At 64.1% G+C, this 24,971-nt stretch overlaps 1 protein-coding gene across 1 annotated transcript in view; it reads left to right on the forward strand.

Moving 5' to 3' along the window:
• Positions 1–24,971, forward strand: part of UNC13B (unc-13 homolog B) — a 121,123-nt gene that overhangs the window by 25,144 nt on the left and 71,008 nt on the right. The window contains exons 16-18 of the mRNA XM_044443872.1: positions 1,003–9,798; positions 11,083–11,379; positions 11,767–11,857. Coding sequence (XP_044299807.1) covers positions 1,003–9,798; positions 11,083–11,379; positions 11,767–11,857 — 9,184 coding nt within the window. The remainder of the gene's footprint in view (positions 1–1,002; positions 9,799–11,082; positions 11,380–11,766; positions 11,858–24,971) is intronic.

Consider the following 24,971-nt stretch of genomic DNA (forward strand, 5'->3'; position numbering starts at 1 on the left):
GGCTTTGCTCCCCTGGGGCCCCGGGCGGCTGTCACGCTTGCATGCCTCGCATGCCCGGGCCCGGAGCAGGCCGCCGGCTCGGGGGCCCTCCTGCTCCAGCGCCCGGTCGCTTCGGCTTCCTTGGGAGGGGAGCGTAAAACGGCTGCATCGGAGCTGCTGCAAGGCAGGAGGCGGCAAACCCGGGCTATGTCTTGGGGGCCGGGCAGCTGCCGTCTCTCCGGCTGCTCCGCCCAGCAGCCGCCTTTGGGCTTGGAGTCATTTTGCTGGAATTGCAGGATGCACGGTTCCAATCCTGACTCGACGGCGGCAGTCGGCTCGTGCTGTGAGCTGCCCCAGTGATAGTCTTGTGTTCGGCTCCTGCAAAGCTGTCTTTTGGCCACGAGAGACGCCCTGCAGACGGGCTGATTTCAGTCGAGCCGGCTCGATACTGATGCTCCCACTGGCAGCGCCTGCCTGTCCAGATCATGGCTTGCAGCACGGCCTGGTCACCCGGCTAAGGCCCTCGCAAGGCAGGCGCTTGTGAATGACTGGGATCGTGGCCACCCCGAGCTCTGTCGGAGGGATGCTTCCCTGCGGAAGCTGGGCTGGCGGAAGAGGCAGTTCTCAGTGCCTCCTCCTCGCCTGCCCCCCCGCAGTCGCGGGACCCCCCCAGAACAGGCTGTGGGAAGAAGGGGGGCGGCAGTGGCCCCTTCCCCTCCCGGTGGGAGCTTGCCCGAGTTTGCTCTCCTTTGGGCTCGGAAGGGGACTCTCCCTGTACACCTTGGCAAGCCTGCATCCCGTCAGTCAGTTTCCTTCTCTCTTCCTCCTGCCATGAACCCAGCAACTGTGCAATCATAAGCTGCAACGACAGTAAGTCCAGAATGTTTTCTCACATTTTGAGGTATAAAACCTTGTTAGCGCTGCCAGTATGCCGAAACATTTTCATTTGTTCCAGCGTATGCATATAAATCTGTATTCAGTTTGCTCTTTATGAATATCTCCCGTCGAAGCATTATGTTAAAGCTCTTTTTTCACCCACCTTGCTCTTTCCTTTTTCTCTTTGCCCTTCTGTCCTTTTCACACTTTTTTCTCCGCATGTATCAGACAAGGACCTTTAGTTAGCGATGGAAGAGTCAGAATCATTCCGTTTGAGTATGATCTTGGCCGAGGAGAGTCTGATGAGGACTGTGAGGAATTAGGCAAGCAATTAATAGAAGAATTCTTGGAACAAAGTCATAGGACGAGAACGTGGCAGGAGCGGAAGAGCTCCGGGCTCTGCGCACAGCAGCGCTTGGGCCACCACGACCGATCGAGGGTCGCCCGGAAGCTTTGCACAGAAACGGGGAATGTGGGCGTCCCCTGCTATCCAGAGGAATATGACACAATCGATCGGAGAAGGAAAAAGAAGCTAAGGTACAACAACTTCGAAGAGTGCGAACTCACAAGGCCACACAGCAGAGGAAACCTGCAGCCGCCCCGCGAGACCGTCGGTTCTTCAGATGCCATTCAGACAAGAATGGGACATAATATTTGTCCCGATTATGAAGAAACGGAGAGACGCAGGAACGGTGGCATGGGAAGCGAAGAATGCTTCGTGGCGTGTCCGTTCTTGCGTCCTTACAAGGATGGCTTTGTCGTCAAGAGTGGCTCGTTGCTGGTGGGCCAACAGGCGGCCCGTGCCGCCAGATCCGCTCCCTTTGGAGGTGACGGAGGGATGCGCCCAGTACCTCCGCCGGGCGTTCTGGAGGAGTTCGACAGCAGCGCCTCCGAGGACCTCCAGTGCTCTCCCGCTTCAGACAATGACGACACGGAGATCGTGCTGTTCTCCCAGGCCTGGCGCGAGTCGCGCGCTTGCCGGGCCGGGGGCACCCCTCCCGGAAGTGCCGTGCCCCTGTTCCCGAGGGAGAAGACTCTGCCCCGGCTGCAGGGCCAGCCCAGGCTGGATGCGGCGCTCTCCCCCGTCGAGGAGCCGGCCGAGGAGTACGTGGACGCAATGGGAGAGCTGCAGTGCCTGGTGGAGACCGTCTCTGAGTACTTAGCGGAGAAGGAGGAGGAGATCAGCAAGTTTGGCTCCCTCCCCAAAAGTGAGAGGGCGGCCGAGGGCTCGCCCCCGAGGCAGGCCGGGTCCGAGAGGCAGGTGGAGGAGCGTGGCCCTTCGGAGGCGACCACAGAGGGCAGCGGGGATGGCAAAGGTGTGCCGGAGGCCCTGCCGGGGTTGCTTGGCGTCAGGAGCACCGTGAGCTCCTTCTTCGGCTCGCTCACTGAAAAGGTGGGCTCGGGCACGAAGAATTTAGCCTCCTCCGTCGAGAAGCTTGTGTCCTCCGCTCCAGAGAAACCGGACGCCCTGGGCCAGCCTGAGGAAGGCACAGCAAATCAGTTCTCAGGCAGCCCCAGGCCAGATAGCGTCTTGCTGGAAGGAAAGGCAGAAAGCACACCTGGCGCGACATCCTCTTCCTCGGCCCAGAATCGCTCTGCAAGAGGAGCCGGCCCGGCCGCCCCAGAGGGCACCGGCCGTGAGGACAAGGCTGCCGCTGCCCCCACCGCCCAGGATCCTTCGGCCACCAGTGCGCAAAGGCAGTCCTCCTTTCAGAATCCAGCTTCGGTTGTGAACTCGGTCTTGGGCATGTTCAACCCATTAAACGTCTTCTCTGAAAAAGAAGCGCCACAGAGAGAGAGCTCAAAGTCCGAGGGCTCCATTAAGCCCGAGGCCTCGCCCGCCGGTGTTTGCGAAGGCCAAGCAGGCGAGAAGCCGCATGAAGACGGCCCAAAATCTGCAAATGCAGCTCCTGAACTGAGCAAGAGCGAGGCGGAAGCCGGCCCAAGCAGCGGTGCCGTGTCCTCAATCTTTGGTAAATTGTCAAGCTCAGTCAGTTCTTTTAGCCTGAAAGCCAGTTTTGAGAGCTTGGCAGTTCCCAAACAGTCTGCTGGGCCACCGAAGGCTCCCCTTGTGCCTCCCATCTCAAAGCAGCCCGATAAAATTGTTGAACAGCGTCCCGAAATCCAGCCCCATCCCGCGAGAAAGCCAACGGAAAACAGGCCAAGTGGCGGGCCCAAGGGGGCTGACGCACAGCCACCAGACGCGGGGGAATCATTTCCTAGCTTCTTTAGTCCACTAAAGAAATCTTTTAGCCAGTTGCTGATTCCTTCCACTCCTGAATCTGCTCCAAAAGAGGGGCAGCAGGCAGGCCTGGGAAGAAGCCACCAGTCTGAAGACGACGTCCGGACAGCCTCCTCCACAGACACGGAGAGCAGTTTCTCCCTTGCTCACAAGCTCCAGATTCCCTTTTTGAGCAGCTTTAGCCTTGCAGACAGACGGCAGGAGAGCAAAGAAAAGGGAGGCGTTTTCACCTCGTTCCTGAAAGTTGCTTCTGCTGAAAACGTGGCAGCTTCGAAAGATCAACCTGGCAGGCCGAGCTTTGCGGACAGACCGCTCGATGCTGACGAGGGGCACAAAAGCAGCCACCCGGGGGCGATCGGGACCAGCTCGCCAAAGCCTCCTCCAGTTCCAGAAGGGCCTTCGAGCCAGGAGGCGCCGAAGAAGGAAAGGGATGCTGCTGGCGTTAATGGCTCGTGTGTGCCAGGAAGTGGAAATAAAACTGCAGTTGCTTTAGACTCTTCAAAGGTTATGCACACAGAACACGGACCCGATCGCCTGAGCGCCAGTGAGGAGGCCAAGGATGGGGGTGCCGAGGCAGCGGCCACGCCGCAAGCGCCTGGCTTGAATGCTAAGGCAGAAGAAGCTGGGCCTGCTAGCGGCATCAAGGAGGACAAGATGGTGGACCCAACTCAGAAGAAGGCCACGCCGCAAGGCCTGCTTTCGGGACTTTTTCGGCAGTCTTCCTCTGACCGTCTGGCCCACGTTAAACATGAAGCAGATGATCAAAAGAGCAGCACGCCTGGCCTGCTTTCTGGATTGTTCAAATTTTCTTCGAGTGAAAATGTGTCTGAATGCAAGCCAGATAAAACGAAAACACACTCTCTTGGCAGCATAATGAGGATCTTTGAAAGGGGTGAGGAGACCGTTTCTGGTGACAAATCTGGTGGCTCCGAAGAGTCTCCCAGGCCCCAGGCAAGCGCTGGGGAGAAACAGGAGACCGGTGGCTTCCTAAGGAACCTAATGCTTAAGCCAAAAGAAAAAGTAGAGGAGAAGGCGGTGGAGGCCTCTGGCCGGCCGAACGACCACGGGCCCAGCACCGACGGCAGGCTCAGCGAGCATGTCCCTTTCCACCGGCGCTCCGTCTCCCAGAATTTCCTGAGTTCCCAGTCAAACGTACAAGACTTATCAGGGAGACCAACCCTGTATAGACGAGAAACAGATTCCAACATTTATCAAACTGCTCTCAGTGAAAGAGCCAGTGAATCGCTCAGTTCTTCTTCCCTCGCCGCTAAGCTGTATGGCCCGCCGCATGCTTTTGAGGAGAGCAGGAGCCATTCCAGCTTTGATTGGGACTATGGCGCCGGAGGATTCTCCCCGCATCCCTTCCAGGTTTCCTTGCCAGTGTACTATGTCTTAAACCAGAACTCCACCCGACTGGCTGAATTTCTGGACTGGCCAGAATCCAGTGACACAGTGATGAATTTGTGTAAAAAAGATGGAAACGCAAATGTGATCAGCTGGAAGTCGGATGCAAATTTCGATGCACACAGCACAGATTTAAGCGTCACGTCGTATGATTCATTTGATCAACTACACTTCCAAGATTTATGCCCAGAGGAAAACGAGCTGTGGGCTCCTCAGCTGAACGGAGACCTTTCTCCCTTTGAATGCAGCTACGCTTTGGAAGAGATGCCCATGGACCTGAGCTATTCATCTGCTTGCGACGGGAATGTGTGGGCCCTGATTGACCACGACACCCTGAGTGTGGACGGAAGCCTTCTTGGCTCGTCGTACAGCCAGGAGTACCAGGACTGGCTGATGCTGCTTCAGCATGGCATGTGGTGGCCGTCCGAGGACGGCGACTGCGGGCACTACCTGTACAGCGATGGTCAGTACGTCTATTCGCTCCTCACGGACCCCACTGGACAGTACGTGTACGTGTGCGCTCCAGACACACCCGCTCACCCAGACTATTGGGACCACAACTGCCTCATCTTGGAAGACAGCCCGATTGCCGTCTGCGGCTTCAAAGTTCCTCTTGATAATGAAGACGAGTTGTTCTGGTTTGCCGAAGAGGAGCAGCTGGATAATTACTCTGTAAGCAAGCCACTGGATTTGTCTGTCGCTCTGCAAAGGAGCGATCAGCTTATGAACATGAACTTGGAGACCTTCTCACAAATGTTTGAGGAGTCCATTTATTCCCAGCGAGAGCAGCCTTTGGACTTTTCGGGGTACAGGCTTCAAAAACTCAAGGTCGACCTCAGACCTGAGAGAGAGCCAGAGTGGCACTCGGGAGAGCCCCCGCTGACCCTGGACCTGAGGGTGCCCTCCAGAGCATCGTCTGCGGGCAGGTCGAGGGAGGACGTCCAGCCCACGCAGCCCGACAGAGCCCCTGCTGCAGCGCTCCGTGAAAGCAGGTCGTTGGGGCAGCTGGACCCCCAGACCTTCCCCGCATCTCCTAAGCCTGACCTTCCGTTAGGACCTCAAAGCGCAACAGAAATCAAAACATCTGAAGATAAAAAGCCACCAGTGAACAAAGTCACGTCTTTGTTTTCTGCTTTGGGTGGCTTGATTGGAAAGGGTTCGGATGGGCACAAGCCTCCAGAAGATGAGGCTACAAAGAAGGTCGACACTTGCCCGGAAGTGCTGGGACACAGAAATGAAGCTCTTTCGGCAACACCCCCTAGGAAAATGGGGGCGGATGCTCAGAACTCTCAGCACATGTTTGCTGAGCGCAAATCAGTGGTAAAAGATTCAGACGGGTTCGGTCAGTTAGACTCTGTTGGGAAAGAAAAGCCGGTGATTTCTCCAAGTGCTCCCCAGAAAGGGGTGCCACTGGCCAAGTCTCCCCCTCTGCTGAGCCAGGGCCCCGCTCCGAGCCGTGCTGCCCAGCTGAGCGAACGTGCCGAGCCGGCTCCCCCCGCAGGGCAGCAGGGGCCCCGGGCGGGCGTGGAGCAGCCCAGGAGAAGCCCGCCAGTCCCCAGCCAGTCGTCCTCAGAGGCCGAGGGCACGTTGTTCAAAAGCGCCCTGAAGATGTTCAGCCTGGGAGAAGACTCCTCCACAGCCGCGGCATCGGGTAAAAGCCAAGCTTCCGGATTCTTTGATTTCTTCAAAACACAGGTAAACAAAGCACCCGAGGCATCGCCGTCGCCGCAGCCAAATTTGGTGAAAGATGAAAGGCAGAAGGAGGCGTCTCAGGAGAAGGCGGAGCCCGCAAGCATCTCATCCTTCTTTGGCTCCCTGGGGGATCTTTTCAAGGCTGACGCAGCACCTTCCCCGCCAAAGGGGGGCGCCGCCGTCCCACCAAAGAGTGGGAGCCAGACCTCCTTGGGAACCCAGGAGAGAACCGACCCACATGGCAGAGGGAGCGCGAAGAGCGCCGCGCCTGCTTCACGAGCCCCGGGGCTGCAGGCTGGTGCAGAAGCTGGCAAGACGCCCGGAGCTCCTGATGAGGAGCCGCGCGGGAAAACGGGCAGGGGCCCTGCGGAAGCGAAGGCAAGCCCCCTCGGCAGTGCAGAGCACACGCCCCCCGTGCATGCCCGGGAGAAACCCTCGGCGCGGCGTCCTGCTGGAACGGCTGCTCCTTCAGGAAAGCCAGCCGGGAGCCGCGCGGGAGCCGTGCCTGAGCAGACGCGGCTGGGCAAGGCCGACCAGCCTCCCCGGGAGACTGGCTTCGGCCTGCCCTTGGGCTTCCTACGGGCTGCCCCTTCCAAGCCTCAGCCCGCACAGCAGCCATCCAGCCGGGGCATCCTCTCTTTCTTCACTGCCTCAGAGAACCCGCCGGCGCCCACCCCTTCTTCGGCAGCTCCTAACGCCAGGCCCCCCGAAGCCGAAGGTCTGTTCAAGATCCCCTCTTTTCTGTCGGGGGGACCCACTGCAAAGAAGCCCGTGCCGCAAAGTAGCTCCAGCTTCAGCTTTTTCAATCTGACCTCCTTTTTGGATGAAAAGCCACCAGCCCCTCCTGAGAAAGGTAGCCGTGCACAGCCGCCTCCGCAGCAGGCGAACAGCCGTGCACAGCCGCCTCCGCAGCAGGCAAATGTGGCGCCGCCTGTGCAGCAAGGGGTGTCTGTGAACTCCGGCACGGGAGCCGCCAAACAGCAGGGCCTGGCCGAAGAGGAGCCCGTGGCCAGCCTTGGGGAGGCCCCGCGTCCTCAGCCGGAGGGCGATGGCCAGCAGGGCAAGGACAGTGACGCAGAGGCCCTTCCTGTCCCGCACGTGGTGGAAGGGGATCCAGAAGCAGCCGGCGAGGGAGAAGCGCCGCCTGGGGAGGGTGCGGGTAGGGAAGAGGGGCCTGTGCGCCCCGAACCCGCCCTCGCCGTGCCTGAGCCGCAGGAGGGCTGCGGGGCCTTGCCCGAGGAGAGCCCCGAGGCCCCGGAACAGCCGCAGGAGGGCCCGGCGGAGCGGGAGGACCTTGCGCCAGCCGCCCAGCAGCAAGCGGCTCCTGCGGGCACAGGGGAGGCGCCGGGAGGCAAGGGGCCCAGCCCGGGTCTCGGCCCGGCCCCTGTGGAGCAGGCGGTGGCGGCCGCGGGGGCCGGAGACGTCCCGCAAGCGTCACTCCCTGAAGGAAGGCCACACGCGCCGCGGGCACAGCTGGCCGATCACATGCCCCCCAGAGCCGCTGTGCAGCAGGCTCCGGGGCAGGGACCCCCACCCAAAATGCCGGCAGCATCGCGCCCGCGGGAGAAGCCCGGGGAACCCACGGGGGACAAGTCGGTTCTGGATAGCTCGGTGGAGATGCTTTCCAGCTTCATGACGAAGATGAAGCCCAGTAGCTCTCTGTCCGGCTTCTTCTCCCCCACGCAAGCCCCGGCAGCTCCGGACGTCTCCAGGGCACAGAAGAAAAGCACATTTTTTGGCTTGTCCTCTCTGCCGAGTGGGCCCACCCCAACCTTTTCCGGCGATCTTTTTGGCCTGTTCAAAGGGGCGGCGGCAGAGGCTCCTTCAAAGCCGGCAGGGCCGCCCAAGCCTCAGGGCGCTGGCCCCAGAGCCAAGGGGGCCGGGGGGCAGCTCCCGGAGGAAGGCTCCGCAGGGCAGGGCCAGGGCAAGGGAGCCCAACCGCAGGAGGCCCCGGAACCGCGAAAGCCGCCATCTGGAGGCGAGCTGTTGGGGACAGGCGCCGGCAGTGTCCCGGCACACGGGGACTCCACAGGCCGGGCGGAAGAGGGCTCGGCAGAAGGCTCCGTGGCGAGGGCGGACATCGACGCGCACGAAGAACCGGCTCCCGGTCAAGAGCCGCCAGCGCATTCTCCAGAAACAGCCGTCCTTGGTGCAGCGCATGACTCTGGAACGCCCCAGCCGGACGCTGACGGGCAGACCTCCGATGGAGGGGCGAGTGTGCGCCCGAGCAGTCAGGCGGAGGGTGGTGCGTCCGAGGCAGAACCGCCGGAGAAGTGTGAGGTCCACGAGGAGACTTCAGGGGAGCAGGCTGCTGCCCCTGCGGCCGCGGCTGTGACGGGAGAGCAGCCAGGCCTGGAAGAGGGAGCCGGCGTCGCTGTCGGCCAGCCAGATGCGACCGTAGTGCCTGAGCTCGCTGACAAGGCAGAGGAGCTCGTGCGCCAGGCCGACGTGGGTGAACAGGGAGCTCTGAGCAAGGAGGCAGATGTGGAGGCTCGGGCGCCAGATGCCGTTGACGTCCTGGAAGAGCGGCCCCAAACAGCCGCAGCTGAGGCCTGCAGTGTGCCGCCCGAAGACGGGGAAGGTGCCCCTGAAGCGGATGCCGCCCCAGCAGAGCCGAAAGAGCCGGTGGCAGGCGGGGAAGCAGCCCCAGAGGGCAGTGCGCCGAAGAGTGGCTCAGGCCGGGAGCATGGGCTGGCCAGCGCCCCCGGGGATGCCGGCAGCGCCAAGCCCCTCTTTGAAATCCCAAGCCTTCCGGCGTTGCCAAAGTTCAGCTTCGTGCCTTCCTCAGAGAGTGGGAAGCCGCTCGGCTCCTTCTTCTCCTCGTTGCCACGGCCGCCTTTGGCGAGCAAGGCTGCAGCCGAGCCCGGCCTCGTGTCCGGCTTCAACAAGTTCTCCTCGACACTGTTTGGCGGGGGAGGCAGCGAGAGGGCCGGCAGAGCGGAGAGCGCCCCAGGGGCCGTGTTCGGGCGGAAGCTGGACTTCTCATTTCCATGGCAGAAGGACACCAAGGAGGAGGGTGCCAAGAAGGAACTGGACGCACCGCCGGCAACTTCCTCTGGACATGCCGGGCCATCGGAGGCTCTGTCCAGACCCGATTCCAAGCCACCAGAGGCTGCGTCCGGAGCTGAGGAGCAGGTACCGGAGGTGGCCGAGGGCGAGTGCAGGACCGTCTCGGCTGATCAGCCTGCCGGCCACGCTGCGGAGGCAGGGCAGTCCTCCGAGCGGCCTGGCCACGACAGCGAGGAGGGCCCCGATGGCCCTGCGCCCGCCATCTCCGTCGAGCCTGGCAGGGAGCTGGAGGAGGGCACCTCCGAGGCATCGGAAGGCGAGCCTGGCGCGGCTTGCAGTGGCCCCCCTGCCCCCCCTGTGGAAGAACCGGGAGCAGGGGTAGCCCCAACCCAGGAGGAGCATGCCCCTTGCGCAGAAGCGGAAGCGTCTGCTCCGGAGCCGCGGCCCGAGGAGAGGAGCAGCACAGAGCGCCCCGAGAGAAAAAGGCCAGTAGCCGCACGGCATAATAAACGGGCTGCCTTCCTGCCGTTTATTATGCGGGTGCCGGAGCAGCTGGTGGCCGGCTCCTCCGTGGCGCGTAGCATCCGTAGCACCTGGTGCTGAGAGTGGTGAGCGCCAGCCGCTAGATGCCCCCCGCCCACCCCAGCGCCCACACCCCTCGCCCCCAAGCCCGCCCTAGTGCCGCTTTGCTCTCCTTCCCCGCCGCGTCTCCACGCAGGAGGAGCCTTGGCCGGGCCCTCCTTTGCCCCCCGGGCCTCGTGGCTCGGTGGCAGCAGCCGGTGCTGGGAGCAGCCTGGGGCCCCCCCTTGGCTGGCGGGGTGGGGGGCAGAAGTCGCGTGCCGGAGACCGCCTGGGAGAACAGGGCCCCAGTGGAGGGTGTGCTGGGCATGCGAGTGTGGGGACGGGGATGTGGGGCACGCGCCGGCAGCCAGGGCACCGTGGTGCATGACGCCTGGCGAGGCAGGCTGCCTCCGGCACGCGCGCCCCCCGGCTGCCCCGCCAGCGTGCCGCCGGTCCCGGCCCTCGGTCCTGTGGCCGCCGGGGTGGCCCTCGCTGCTCGGACGCGCCACGCCGGAGGTGCCGGTCCAGCACTGGGGCCTTTCAGGGCGCCTCCGGCAGGGGGGCCTCTGCCGCTTCTCGGAAACGCCTCGGCTGCCCCCTCGAGGGGGCTGCCCTTGCTGCACACCGTGGCGACGGAGAGGGAGGGGCCGTGGGGCCTGGCCACGGTTGCCCGCCCCTGCCGCCTCGCCCAGCACAGCGCCTGCCCGGCCACCCGGCTCTGCCAAGCCCAGGTGCCCCGACTGTTTGGGGGCTTGGCTGCAGCCTGTGCCGAAGCTGCTTTGGGGTCCCCTGCAGGCGGCACGGAAGCATCCGCCCCGCCGCATCCCGCCCCGGTTCTGCTAGGGCTTGGCGGCGGAGGGGCCACGTGTGGGTGCCTCCCGGGGGAGCAGCTTGGGGGCAGGAGCTGCACCCCGACCCCTTTGCGCTGACACGGCAACGGAGGCCGCGTGGTGCCGAGGGGGGCTCGTCCGGGCAGCCGCGGGCAGCGGAGGCCGAGCCTTGGGGTCTGCCCCAGGGACCGTGTGGGGGAGGCGGGTTCTGACGGTTGGCCCCCGCCAGGCGTGGTGAGTGGCTGGCACAAGCGAGGCGTTTGCGGGGGCGGTGCAGCCCCTGCCCAACCCGGCAGGCTGGAGCCTGACACCGACCCGCACCGGCGCCGCCTTGATGGGGCGCCCCCGCTCCCGGCTTGCCGTGCGTGTGGTTGTGAGTGCATGCGCTGCGCTGCCGGGCTGCCCCTCGTGACAGTCGCTTGCTGGCCGGCCGGCCTCTTGCTCTTCGCGCGCGGCCAGCGGCTCTGACTCCGGTTCCTCCTGTGGCAGCAGCCAGGACAGCTCTCAGCTGAGCGAGCCGGACCACAACCGCGACCACGGGAGCGTGCCTGACTCCGAGCACGAGGATGAGCTCCCGGAAGCCCTTTCCGCGGCTCCTCTCGAGAGGGAGGGCCGGGGGTCCTCTGGTGGACCACCGCACGACTCCAGGGCGGAGCGGACGCCCGGCAGAGCAGAGGCGGCGCCCCCGGCCGAGCGGGAGGAGGAGGAGGAGGAGGAGCAGGCCCCGTCGCTGCCGCCTGCAGTGGCCGAGGGGCCCGGCCCCGTGGCCGTGGGGCCGGCAGACAGGTGGGTGCCTCCCGCTGCCCCCGTGTCCCGGGGCGGAGCACTTTCCCCACAGAGCTCCACCTTTGCCTCTGGGGTGGGGGGGCTCAAAGAGGGCATCGGGCCGTGCGTCGCGCCGGGGAGCGCCGGATTCCTGCCGCCAGAGGCGCGACGGAGAGCTGCGTCATTCTGACTGGGCGGTGGATCCGATGCCTGCTGCCCCCGGTGGGCCGTGTCCCCTGCGTGTGCTGCAGACTGGCCCCCCTGCGGCTGCCCCCGACCGCTCATGCTCCCTGGGCAGATGCTGCTGCCCGCTGGGGGGCGGGCTCGTTCCCATGGTGAGAGGGCTCCGTTGTGGCTGACGGTGGCTCGCACACGCCACCTCACCAGTCCCCTTCTTTCTCCTCCAAGGCACCCCGAGGACAGTGAGCCACTGCCGCTGCTCCCTGCGAGGACCCGCTGGATCCAGGCCATCAGCAAAGTGCGGCTGCGCCTGCAGGAGGTAAGGCCAGCAGAGCGCCGCCCCCCCCCCCCCCGGCCCGTTGGTGCTGCGCTGGAAGGCTTGTTGTGCGATGGAGCTGTGCTGCCAGGGCTCATGGGCAAAAGCGCCAGAGAAGCCCCTGGGTGTGGGAATCTCACAAGCGGAGCAGGCCAGAACTGTGGGTCAGACTAGATGACCGGGTGTTCCTTCCGTCTCGCTCCGTTTCTGTGTCCTGCGTCTCTCGTGCAGCGCGTCCCATGTCCCGCGGCTGACTGGGTGGTGGTGGGCTTTGCCCGTTGGCGGTATGGTGCAGCGAGGGCCGCGTTCAGTCGGGAGCACCCCCGCGGGGGGACAGGACGGGGCTGCGAGGCCGCAAGGAGCGGTGCCAAGGGGGCGAGGAGGGGAGCCGCCGGGCCCCCTGCCAGGGCCTTTCTGATCCGCAGGGCTGCCGCGGCGGGCAGGCGAGGCTGTGCTTGCCATGCCGTGCCGGGCGCCTCCTGCCCTTGCGCCAGGCGACCGAGGCCGGGTCGGCCCTGGAGAGGGGCAGGGCTCCCACCGGCGGGCCGCGTGCGGGGTGCTGTGCGCAGGCAGGAGCTGCATGGCGCAGCTGAGCTGGCGCCTCGTGGGGCCGCCGTGGCCGGGCGCGTGTCCCCCATCGGACGGACTGTTGGCCCGCCCTCACGCACTTCCTGCAGCGAGTCATCTTTCCCACAGTCCAGGTCCTGGTTGCATCTGCCCTCTTGGCGCAGGTCAGGTTTTCCTCGGCAGGAATAAACGAAAGGAGCACCGGATGCTCTGATACCTCTGAAAGGTGTCAGTTAAACTGAATTGCGAGCTCCAGACAGCTTTAAGACATACAAATTACTTAAAAGCTCTGTTGCCAAAGCGCCTTGGGAGGAAGCGCGTGTGACCCTGGCCTGCCTCAATGTCTGGCATATGCTGCCTCAGCTCTCACTAAATTATTTAAGCCGCTTAGTAATTTAGTCGAGGAGCCGAGCATCCCGAGGCCTCGGAGGCTGCTGCACCTGCAGAGACCCGGTGGGGCCAGCACGCGGGGCTCCTCGTGGGGTGGGCTCCCCCACCCGCCTCGTGCTGAGGCAGAGGGCTCCGGCGGGGGGCACAGGCGTCTTCTTGGGGGCGAGGCGGGGGAGCCCCCCGTGGACCATCGGGACCGCTCGCCTGGCCCCGTTTGAGGTGTGTGCGTGGCGCTTCGCTGCTGCAGAGGGGCTGCTTCCGGGGGCGTCCGCTCGGCGTGGAGCTTGCTGAGCCACGCGACGAGCGCCTCTGCAGCCCGGCGCTTCTTGTGGCGGTCACCGGGGCGCCCGTCCAAGTCCGGGAGCTCGTGCACAACCCGCATGTGAGACAGATTCGCTGCCGCCAGGGGGGCAGACTGCCGGGTTGCGGGTGCCCGGGCAGGGCTGCAGGAACACCCCGAATTACCCTGACCTGAAGCAGGGGCTGGGCTTGGTCCCCGGCCGTGGGCCACGGCGTCCAACGAGTCCCAGCCCCCCCAAACTGGCGCTGGGGCAGGTGCTGCGTGATGCTGCCCGTGCCTTTTCGTGGCTCCGGGTGACGCCGCCTCCAGGGCGCTCCCCGGCCACGAAGCTTCGGGGACGGCAGAGGCACGCAGGAGTCGGTCTCCCCGTTTCGGGGGAATTCCTCTGCAGCTGAGCTGCGGACAGGCCACGGCTGGGCCTGGGTCAAAGCAGGACGTGGCCGACTGAACGCCTTCGCGGGCGGGCGGGCGGGCGGGCAGGGGTGCGATCCCGGCCGGCCGGCCGGCTCCTTGCTTGTCTGGCTGGGCCACCCGACCTTCGTGCAAGGAATGTGGGGCCTTCGCTGCCTCCTCACCTGGGCAGTGCGAGGAGCCCAAGGGCGGCCTGGGCCCCCGCCCCGCCCGGAGGCGCAGGGAAGCCCTTCTCCAGGGGAGCGAGGGGCTGCCAGGGACCCGCGCCCTGCGCCGCGCGTAACGGGCGTGCCGGGCAGGGCCTGCCCTTGGCTCCCCTCCCGGCGGCCCGTTCCTCGGGGACTGGCCTGCGCTGGCCTGGGCGGGGGTCTGCACGGAAGGCCATGTTTGGGGCGGCATGTGACTGAGCCGGAGGGAACCAGCTGAGCAGCTGCGTCTCGCCCGGGTCGCTCTCCCTAGTGCAGCGGGGGGGTCCCCCTGGTGGGGGCAGTGCGCGCGCTGCGGCTCTCTTGCTCGGCTGGCGCAGCCCCCCCCCCCCCGGTTCTTGGCGGGCTTTTGCAGCTGGCCTGGGCTGCATGGAAGGGGCAGCGGGAGAAAGGGGAAGGCCTGCCAGTGCCCAGTTGCCCGCGGCCGGTCGAGCGGCCGGCTGCTCGCGCCCCACTCCGTGACTCCGTCCCACGTTCTCAGCACTCGGTTCAGCGGTGTGCAGGCCACTCTGGGGTTCAGGATGAGGCCCGCGCGTCACCGGAGCGCTGCGGAGCGGCTGGGTTCCTGGCCAGAGCGACTTGCCGCCTCCCGTGCAGCCAGTCGTCCTCACAGCCGGTGGCCTCTGGGTTGGGAAGAAAGCCCTCGGTGGGAATGCGGTTGCCGCAGGGCCCGGTCTGCCCCCCAGGTCTGGAATCTGCAGGCGCGCCGGTAGGGGCAGAGCGTCTCCCTTGGACACGCTCAGCAGTCCTGGGCAAGGACAGCCCTGCTTTTGCTCAGGAGCAGGGGCCTTCACTGACGGATCCTTGGCGTGCCGAGGGCCAGGTGGAGAGAAGGCAGCTCGTTCTGGCAGCAGGTGGGCCACAGGTTTCGGGGCCGAAGGCTCAGCTGCGTTACCTGCCACTAACAGCGCTTCACAATAGGCATTTCTGCCTCTTAAAATCGGGAAAACTATCCTGCATTGGTCGGTGCTTTAGGAAGGAGGCGTGGCTACCCCGGGGCCAGATTTGGCTTGCTGGCCTGGGATTCTGCCCTCTGGTTGGGGGCATTGCAGTGAGGAAGGCTGGTGGGGAGAGGGAGCTGCTAGGTGCTGTGCGTGCTGAGAGAAGGGGGCAGAGGGGCCGGCACGGTGTTTGGAGGCAGCATTCTCCAGCTGGACGGCTCTGCCCTGCTGGCATCTTGGCTCATTTTGTTGGCACCTGATTATTCATGTGATCGGGCTGGCTGCAGAGCTGCGGAGGGGCTCTGGAGCAACTGCTCAGAGCAGGGGTGGGCACAAAGCTGGTCCCCGGATAGTTGGACCGCACCGTCCAGCGTTCCTGGCGATTGGCCAGCCTGGCAGGAAGTGTTGCAGTCCAGCACATCGGGCGACCAGCCTCCTGCCCGCCTCCGAGCCAGAAGCAGCCTGGAAGGGAAGGTGCTGGGGCCACGGCCTGAACGAGGGACAGGCATTCTGCGGGCCAGCAAAAGAAGGGGGCCGCGCTGTGTGCCGGGGCTCGGATCTCCTGGCCGGCGTCTGCCACGTGGTCCTGATCTCGGGAACCCCGTCTTGGACATTATCTTCGCTGGAGGAGCCTGCCACTGCCAGGCCTAATTTTACCGTGGCCCTCTCCCGTTTCTGTTTTTTCAAAAGAGCTGTTAAAAATGTGTTTTTATATAGCAGCAGGCTCAGTCCTGCCTCGCTCGTTTGTGATGTTCCCACCTATACTGAGCAGGTGTAAGAGCAAATGCGCAGCTGCCAGAAGGAGATCCAGCTCGCAGATCTGAAAGGAACTGGAGGACGGAGCCCAGCCGGAGAGGCGCGTGGCCGGAGGCGGCGTGCCGGGCAGGAGCCGCCCAGGGGGGCCGGCAGCCGCCGCTTCTCGCTGCTGCGCACCTCCCGGCCGCTTGCGGGAAGGGATGGCCGTACCTTGGGCACCGCCGGCTCGCGCATCTGTCAGGCCAACACGGCGTTAATTCCTGTTCTGGCGCCGTGGTGTTTCTGGGACGCGCCTGATCTCATAAAGCGCATGCAATGGTTGGGGTTTGGGGCTGGCTGCCTCTTGACGGCGCCCGAGGGGCCGGTTATGGCAGTGGGGGAGCAGCATCCATGTTCGTGACCGGTGTTGCCATCCGGGTGACTCATGCGGAAGACCTGCGGGCCGGGGGGGGGAGCTTTGGGTAAACATCCGCCGGTGCCCTTGCATGTAACGAGTGCCTGAGGACTGTCACAGTTGCTCAGGAAGCTTCCACAAGCCGGAGGCAGGCCCAGTGCTGCGCCACCGCGGATACGTGGAGCAGGGCTGTGGGGGAGTCCAGATCATGCAAACGGACTCCAGCCGATCTGAGCAAAAGCAGCGCACACGGTGGATGTCTGGAAGAGAGCGAGCCACGCAGGCGCCCTCGTTTCCCTTAGCAGCATATCCCTTTGCAGCCCTTGGCGAATGGCTCCGTCCTCGAGCTCATAAAAATAACAGGAGTGCAGAAGCACCTTAATTTAGATTGTGGAGCGTCTTCGTGCCCTCCTCCGCCATGCCGGCGCTTTCTTCCGTGAGCCAGAGAGGCGGTAAAGGTCCGTTCTTGTGGCAGGTTTTAGCTTGAACACGCTCTTCCTGAACAGAAGTGGCAGAGATCCTGACCCGGATTCGGCCAGTCTCCAGGTCCTGGGCGCTCTCAGGTTCCCCGTGCGCTGGATGCCGGCATCTCCGCCGCCCGCCTCAGCCCACGTCCTCCTGGCTTCCAGTTCAGGGCATTCCATATCTTCCTCACTGGCGGCGCCTTCCAGATGGCTGGCATAAAAGGCCGCAGCTCTTCAGTCCGAGCTGAGCAAGAGCTGCTGAGGACGGCCGGCTTGCGCCCCGTGTGGAGGCCAGAGCAGGCCGAGGAGGGTGCAGCGCCCTCGCCACTGCTGCCCCAAAGCCGCGGGGGGCGTGCCCGGCTGCGGCCTTCGGCTGCTCAGCAGGCCGGCCCAGGTCCTCCCACGTCACGGCGGCGTTTCCCGATTCCTGCGTTTCAGTGTCGGCTGCTTTTTGGTGCTGCTCCTCGTCGCTGGTTAAGTGGACGGCCGCTTGCTTGGGTTGTTTGAGTTGCTCGTCGCTTTGCTTTTAACGTATCGCAGATAGTTTGAAATGTAAAGTGTGTGCGGGGGTGCTTAGGAAATACACAAATAGAGACCAAGCCAGTTCAGTAAGGAGAAATGGCTGCTGTTGAGGCCTAAGAGGAGGCGAGCGGCAATATCGAGAGAGCAGGCAGGGCCTGGAAGCCATGGAAGCCTCTTCCGCGAAGCCGGGCTGCGTGGCGTGGCGTGGCGTGGCTGTGGCGGTGCCGAGCCGCCCTGCGCCGAAGGGGTTGTGCTGGGATTGTGCTTTCTCTCCTGCTCCGCTCCGTGCGGTGGGCACGGGGTGCCCGGCGCGGTCAGGAGCAGGGCTCCTCTGGGACGCACCGAGCGGGGCTGCCGCCGGGAGCCGGTTTGGCGTGTCCGCGCCTGAGGAGCTGAGCAGCGCCGAGCAGCCGCGCCGCTTCCGTGGAGGCTGGCGAGCACCACCCCGCACTGCCCTCGTTCGCTCCCTGCTGCTGCGCCCCGGCCGGTGCCGTTCTGTCCGGAGGCCCGGAGTCTGGGGTGGCGATGCGGCCCCCTGGACCCAGCAGCAGGGAGGTCCCTGGGAGCCGCCCGGAGTATGAGCCGCGAGGCGGCGGAGGCCTCGGGGGCCCCGCACGGGGCTGCTGCCCCGGGAGCCTCTTCTTTGGGGGACGAGGGCAGAGACCCTCCGGGGGCAAGAGCTCGGCCCCAGACCGTGACGGGAGGTGCCTGGCGCTGGCTTGACTCAGCGGGCGCCCGCAGTCCACCTCCCGGCTGCCGGCCGGCCTCCTCACAGCAGAGCTGCCCTTCCCCTCGCCCTGGCCGCGTGGCCGTGCCTCCCACGGCTGAAGCCCATGGGGCGCTCCGGCGTCTCACGGGGGTTCCGGCGCAGTGGGAAGCCTTCGCTGCTGGGCCTCCCCCGCCCGTCGGTGGGAAGGGCAGTCTGGGGCAGCCTCCTCAAGGCGGCTTTCCTGTGTCAAAGGCTGGCTGTGAATGGTGGGGAGGCGGGGGGCGCTGGGCATCTTGCATGCCGCTTTGGTGGCCACCGGAAGGGGAGGCCGTTGCGGCTGCGGAGAGCCGTTCTGCTGCCTGGCCATCTGCAGGCGGGGGTGCTGGACTCGGGCCTCACCTGGCATCCCCTCCCGGGCGCCCAGCCCCCCACTCCCTGCACCCAGGTGGGGTTAGTGGATGCAACTGGCAAGATGGGGGAGAATCCTAGAATCTCGGAGCAGTGGGGGGCGGGGGGGCGGGGCAGGAGGCCATCGGGTCCAGCCCCTGCCCTTCCCCTTCATGTGACTGCCCAAGCGCGTTCTGGCCGTCCCCAGCGAGGGGGAGCCCGCAGCTTCCCCGGACGATCGGTTGCACGGTTGCACCACGCTGTCAGTCAGGGAGTTCTTCCTGCTGCCTAGTCGAAATCTGGCCTCTTTTGACGCAAGTCCCGATTTTGCACCCTGCACTCTGGAACGAATGGAGGGAGCGCCTGTCCTTCCTCTTTGGGCTGCCTCATGAGAACTTGCACGCCTCCCTCCGCAGTCCTCGCATCCTTGCCGAGGCCGAGCGTGCCGGCCCCCAGCGGGTCCTCGCAGGGCTTCGCCTTGGGGAGAGCTCCCGTCAGCACCTCGGCCAGCGGCACCGTGGCCCCTGCTGTGCAGGGACCGCCCATCCGTGTGTGGCACCTGGGCCCGCCGCCGCCCGGGGCCCAAGGGGTTTGCACGATCAGTTGGCCTTTGTGGGTGGCCAGGGGTGGCCAGGGTGGCCACGGACAGTCCCAGCTTAGATGCTGGAGTGTCATTCCTGGCTCATTCCGGGGAGTCTCACATGGATTTTGGGGAGCACGGGACGGTGCAGCTCTCTGAGGTGAGGTTTTGCAGGTGGCACGAGAGGGAGGCAGAGAAACACACTGGGGCGAAGGGCTCTGGGTCCTTCTGAGCTGCACTCGCGAGCGTGGGGCCCCCTGAATGTGGCTTCCGACGCAGCGAGACAGGCCAGAGCCGTCACATCGGATGCGGTCTGTTTCCCAGGGAATGAGCTGACGCCCACGCGTGCTCCGCCGAACGCTGAGTGCTAACCGTCACTAACGCCGAAGCCCCGCAGGCCGGCCATCCGTCTCCGCCAACGCCTGCCCCCGTGTGGCCGCCGGGTGTGGAAGTGGGTGGATCGGGAGTGACGGCACGTGGGCTGGGGACGGCGGGCCCTTGCCTCCCAGCCACCTCTCGGTTGCATCGCGTGCACCCCCGCGGCCTCTCTCGGCACACGCGGAGGTTTTTCCGTGCGCCCGATCGATCGATCGCTGCAGGTGCGGTGGGGGTGGGCGTTCCTCCTCCTGGAATGCTGCAGGATCAGGACCTGGAGAGCCGGAGGGCCTCCTTGCGCTGTTGCATCCGGCAGGGAGACCGTTTCTCGAGCCCGTCACACCCAGGGGAGCGCTCCCGTGTTTCCTGCAAGCAGTTTGGGCGTGCAGAAGATGGGGGATCTGCCCTGAGCAGGGGGTCGGCAGGGAGCAGGACGTGCCGCAGGCCCGGCGGGCTCATCACCCGCCCATCTCCCGCTGGCGTGGGCCCCGCCTGACATCCGAGGCTTGCCGGATCCTGTGCTCCCCGCGCCGGCAGAGCACGCTTGCCTCCCGCCCTCCCTCCCTCCTGCTCCCGGGCATCCGTCTCCCGTGTGGCTGAGGGACCAAGGCTCGGCTGCCTCCTCGACGCTTTATCCGCCCACGTGCTCGGGAAGGATTGCTTACTGCACAGTTTTCTTTGTAGTTCAGAGCTTTAGTCTTCAGGAAGTTGGAATGAAATGGAGAGATAACAAGGATTTTTAAAAAATATAGAATAGCGTATACCTCGTAGACTTCAAAGTACTTGGCCTACATTGCCGAACTCTTGCTTTATCAGTTTTAATAATTCCTTACTGATTCAGCCTAAAATTAAGGCATATCAGTGCATTAAAATTATTCCCCCAAACCGCGCTGTGTAAACTTGCTCATGGAAGTGCGGCCGCAGCGGCCAGGTGCCGTCCTGCATGCCGGAGGCCCCGCATTGTTCCCCAGCCTCTCCGGTAAAAGCGCTTTGCTCCCCAGCCAGACGGAGCGGGCGAGATCCGCGGCGCCTTCCTGTCGTCCTGCACAGGAGCGTGTGGGATCCCTATCGCTCGGGTCCCTCCCTTGCGTGCCGGGGCAGGCCGGCCAGCCGGTTGCTGCATGAGATGCGGGGGGGGGGACGTCTTCTGGGGGAAGCAACTCGGTCTTGGGAGCCTTCTTTCGTTCTCTCATTACATTTCTATATTGTCCAGTAGCCGGAGCCCTTGTGGCAGTTCACAACCAGTAAAATTACAGACTGCATCATGATAAAAGGTTGCACAGCTGCAACAAGAACTAAAATAAAAGCCAGAAGCAGTGCATATATTTAAAAACGCAGTAGCCATTTTTAAAGAGCACAAACGGAAGGGCGGCTGTTTTATTCCCTGGGGGATAAGAAATTGGAAAGCACCTGGGGGGGGCCCGGCCGGCATGCTCGGAGCACGGGAGCGCCCCGCGGACGCCCCCAAAGAGGAGGGCCCGCGAAGATGACCTGCGGGCGTTACATCGCCAGCCCAGGCGAGCACCCCCTCTTTGGGGGGGTGGAGGGGTCCGCAGTCCTCCCGCTTGCGCTCCTTTGGGCCCGCTCTGTTCAGCTGGCAAGATCTCCAGCTTGCCGCCTCCACGTCGCCCCTCCAATCCCCGGGCGGTTTTCCGCCGAGAGCCAGCCGGTGGGATCAATGTGGCCTCGCTGACTCATGCTGCTCGCTGCCTGGGCTGCGGCGTGCCGGTTCTGGCCAGAGAGAACTAGGGCGCCTGTTCGATGAACGCAGTCCTTCTGTCGTCTCTTGGGAGCTTGCCTCCTCTCTCCCCAGCACATGGGCTTGTATGCAATTTATTTGCCCCCAGACCTTTCCGGAGCAGCCTCACTGCGCCACCCGACATCCGTTATCCCGGAGCACCCCTCGCAGTGGCTTCCTCAACCTTCCTGTCCCTTTTCTTCCTACTTTCTCCCTTGCTGTCGCCACGGAGCTGTGATCGGGCGCTTCCTTTCCTTCCAGGCGGGCCCAGCCAGACCCTGCGGGGCTTCAGCCGCTGGAGCCCAGAACCTCCCTCTGCCTTCAGTCCCTGCTTTGATCTGCTCTGGCCTGATGCAGGAGGGCAGTGTTTCTGTTCTGCGTGTTACCTGGGCTCTGCTGAGGCTTGAAGCTCTCAAATGCCTCGCCTTGGAAATGTTTAAATAAGGATCACATCCGAGACAGAGATGTGAAGGACTGCGAAAAGAAGACAGGAAAAATTCAGAGAACGCCCCCCCCCCCCAAGAACATTGGAGGGCTTTTGTCTCATGAAGAATTGGAAAGCAGAACAATATTGGATTCTTGTCTTTAAGAAGGATGAATAAAATGCTAAAGGCAGCACCCCATGGGACCCCACTGGGAGAAATTGCCATGTATTCCCTCTCTGCTTTCTGCTCTTCGACTGACCCACTAGAGCCCCCGTAGCCCGTGAGTTTGCGGAGGGGTCTTTGCTACAGGACTCTGTCAGGAGCCTTTTGGAAGGCCGGCAGGGCCTCTTGGGTGGCTGCCCTCCCGGCTGCCGGCCACTCCAAGGACCTCTGCTGGGTTACTGAGGCAGGGCAGGGCCAGCTCCTACGGGTGTGGCCCCCTCTCACCTTCAGCCAGCGCTCAGCCCGGAACAGACGTCCAGCCAGCTGCTCCGCGATTCCCCAGCTCGGGCCCCGCTCGCGTCCCTGTGGAAGAGTGGGCACCGCACTGCCGGTTCTCCAGGCCTGTGGGACAGAGGCTGATCCGAGGAGCAAGCGACGCATTTATTCTGAAAGAGGGCCAGCTCGCCCACATCTGTGTGCACTCTGCCATCAGGACCGCCTGGGCCCAGCGTCTCGTGCGCTTTCCACTGGTCGGCACAGCTGTGCGCTTCCCCTTTGGCGCTGCTGTCTGCCTGAATTCCTCGGACTGCCTTCCGGAACCTGTCGGTCAGGCCAGAGGCAGGATCCAATCTGTTCCGCACGCTTGGTTGTCAAGACGGAGCGCAAGCGCTCGCTCAGCCGCTCAGCCCCTTCCTTTTCCTCTGCTGGTGCGCCATTAATCACGTCATCACCCATTAACTGCGTCCCTGGCTGGCTTCTCTCTTCGGATGCATTTAGATTTTGTTGCTGTTGGCCTTCGTGCTGCTAGCCTCACGCCCCTCAAGGCGTTCCTTTGCTTCTCTCAGCGTCCCCCTGCACCCCCCTTGCACGGACCGCTGCTCCCGTTGGTTTGCCTGATGCAGGCAAGACGCCTGGTTCTGGAGGGAAGCCTTCCTGCCCCAGACGGCTCCCTTGACCCTGCCTGTTTCCCTCGCTGGCCACGGCACACGAGGCACGGCCACCAGCGACGGCCTCTCAGGATGAGCGAAGTGAGGACTCCGGGAGGAGATGCGTCCGTGATCCTCAAGTGATGGGCTGCAGTCATTCAAGGCTGGTTAATTGAACATACTTGGCCACCGTGCCAAACGGGTGAAAAGCCTTCCTCAGCTAAGCTCCTTCAGGCCAGACGTCACTAACCTGTGCCCGGTCAACTCCTCACGTCGGGGGAAGGTGCCACGCAAAGCCGCCTGCCTCTTCTTTTGGCGTCCAGGATAAACCCAGTATTTCCCAGATTACTTGCTGAAGTTCCCTCTGGTCAGACGGGAAATGGGATCCTAAAATACGTGATGTGGCTTGTTCATAAAACCACTGCATTTGGTATGTTAAATTTAAAATGCATTCCAATCATTAGGAGTGTACTAAGTTTACTTTTAAATGCATTTTCCGATTTTCCTAAAATGGCCATTTATTTCCCACACCATCTGCCCACACATTCAGCCTCAAGAAAGAGCCAGTTTCCCCGCGTGGCTTGAAAATGTCGCACCTCTTACCTGGAGGTGGAAGCGGATTCTTGCAAATGGTCAAAAGGACCCTGAGAAGGACTCCAGGTGGAAATGGAAGCGGAAGTGCGAGAGCAGGCCTGCCCGAAACAGTATGGGAGCCGAGCCCACGGGCAGCCAGAATGGCACAGGCACCGAAGTGTGCGAGCGCTCGCATCCCCCGGCTCAGTCATCAATTCAAGGGGAGGCTGCAGCCAAGAATGCTGACGAAGGCAGAGGCTGGGAGGGCAGCGAAGGGGGAGCTGGAACAGACAATCCGGTGTGCAGCGCTCACTGGAGACCACGGCCAAGATCACCCACGCGGCTGCTGTCCCAGTCCCTCGTACGGAGGGAAAGCGGGGCGGGGAGGAAGGCAGGCAGGAAGAGGAGGGGTGCGCCTGGACGTGGCGCAGGGAAGGAAGGCGGACGGGGCGCTCCCGGATCGACCGCTGAGCAGGGCGGTGAAGGCCAGGGCATCTTGGAGGGCTTTCGCTCGCGGGGTCAGTTGCCAAAGGTCGGCGACAACACAGCAGGTGTGCACACTTCGGAAAAACCCGGAACCCAGCCCCCCCCCCCATGCAAACGGTGGCCTCAGCGGGGATCGGCAGCAGGCAGCTGGCTGCTTCAACGCCACCCGTGCTCTTCGTGTGCTGCTCCTTGGCCAAAGGGGGCTGCCAGACCCCCCCATGCCCAGTTCCTCTACTCCTGCCTTGCGCTGCCTGAGAGAGAGGCCGTGGCCCGCTCTGGTGTCAGCGGCGTCCGCTCATTCACAACATCTGCCGTGGCCAAGAATGTTCCTCGGTCCATCCTGGGTTTCTTGGCCATTAGTCTGTGTGTGATGCAAAAAAGCGGGCAGGGAAATGACCCTCGGGCTGTTTTCTGTGCACTGGGGATAATCTTACCACGCCAGTGGCATGTCCCCCCCCCCCCCCCCCCGAAGACCCCATCCTGCAATCGCTCGGCTGGGCCTCTTGGGCCTCCTCGGTGGCAGTCGTGCAGCTGCTGGGCCCCCGGGGCTGTCTGTGGCGTTCCAAATGGGGCCACACCATCGGGGCGGAGAAGCAGTTTTCTTTCAGCCCCTCCCGAAATCCTCTCGTGCGGCACCTGCCTTTTCACAGCAGCCGCATGCTGGGCTGGCATTGAACAAGCTTCTGCCGCAAGGCCACCGGCGCCGTCTTCAGAGTGGGTGCCTGTGGGCGCCTTTTGCCCCGGCATGTTGTGTTCCCCCTCACTCGTCCTGAACTTCCTTGCCGCTCGGTTGCCCGTCCGCCCGGGGGTGGCCTTGTCCCGCTTCGGGAAGCGCAGTGCGGGCTTCGTGGCGCTGAGAGGCCGTCCGCAGAAGCAGCCCAGCCCGCTGTCCTCGGAGCCTGGAAGGACGAGTGCCACGAGTGCCGAACCGTCACGTGGGTCTGGAGGGAGGCCATCCTGCAGCTCACCTGGAAAGGGAATTCCGTCCGTGGAAAAGAGGCGAAGGTGCCATGTGCACCGAGTCCGGCAGGACACAGCAGGTGCTGAGAGGGCCGAGGAGGGTGCTCTGTGAGGGTTGTGGGTGACCTCTGGGGCTCGAGGTGTGGAGCCCCTGCGGAAGGAAGTGAGCTTTGGCGCAGTGGGATGCGCTGCAGGGCTGGGCCTCTGACCTGTAGCGTCTCAGGCCCTCTGCATGTCTGTCCACTTGTTTAGGGGTTTCTGCTGTTGTCTTTCGGCTCCCTGCCTGTTCCAAATTAAACCGCAGAACCACAGTCGAAACAGCAAGGCAGCAAAAACCCAGAGCATAAAATCCACTAAAGCCGGAGGGGGTCCTCTTGGAAAGACGCGGAAGCATGGCAGGAGGTTAGGAACTGGATGCTGAAAGTCTCCGGCTTTGTGCCAGTGATTCCCAAGCCTTGTCCACGGGAGAGGTTCCGCGGAGCAGGCGAAGAGGGACCCCCGACGGGGAGGGCTCTGGGTCCGCCAGAGCCAGGCCGTCTGCGCCGGGGGAGCAGCCGAGCCGGGGGTGCGGCCTCCGCACCGGGAGCCGCGCCCGCGCGGTGGGCTGCTGCCGAGAGCGACCGGCTGCCCCCGGGCTCGCCCGCCCGCGCTCTCGGCTTCCCCGAGGAGCCGCCGCGCCCGCGCCACCGGTCGTGCCGCCGCGCAGGAAGGGCTGGTCCCGGCCGGGGCGCCCGGGGTGTGAGCGGGGCGGGCGGGCGGGCCGGCGGGAGGCGGAGCCGAGGAGCACGCGCGGCGCGGCGGAGCCCGCTCGCTCCAGGAGCGGCGCGGGAGAGCAGGCTGAAGC

Source organism: Varanus komodoensis, unplaced genomic scaffold (genome assembly GCF_004798865.1).
Source record: "Varanus komodoensis strain SLA01 unplaced genomic scaffold, ASM479886v1 scaffold43, whole genome shotgun sequence".
Taxonomy (NCBI): domain Eukaryota; kingdom Metazoa; phylum Chordata; class Lepidosauria; order Squamata; family Varanidae; genus Varanus; species Varanus komodoensis.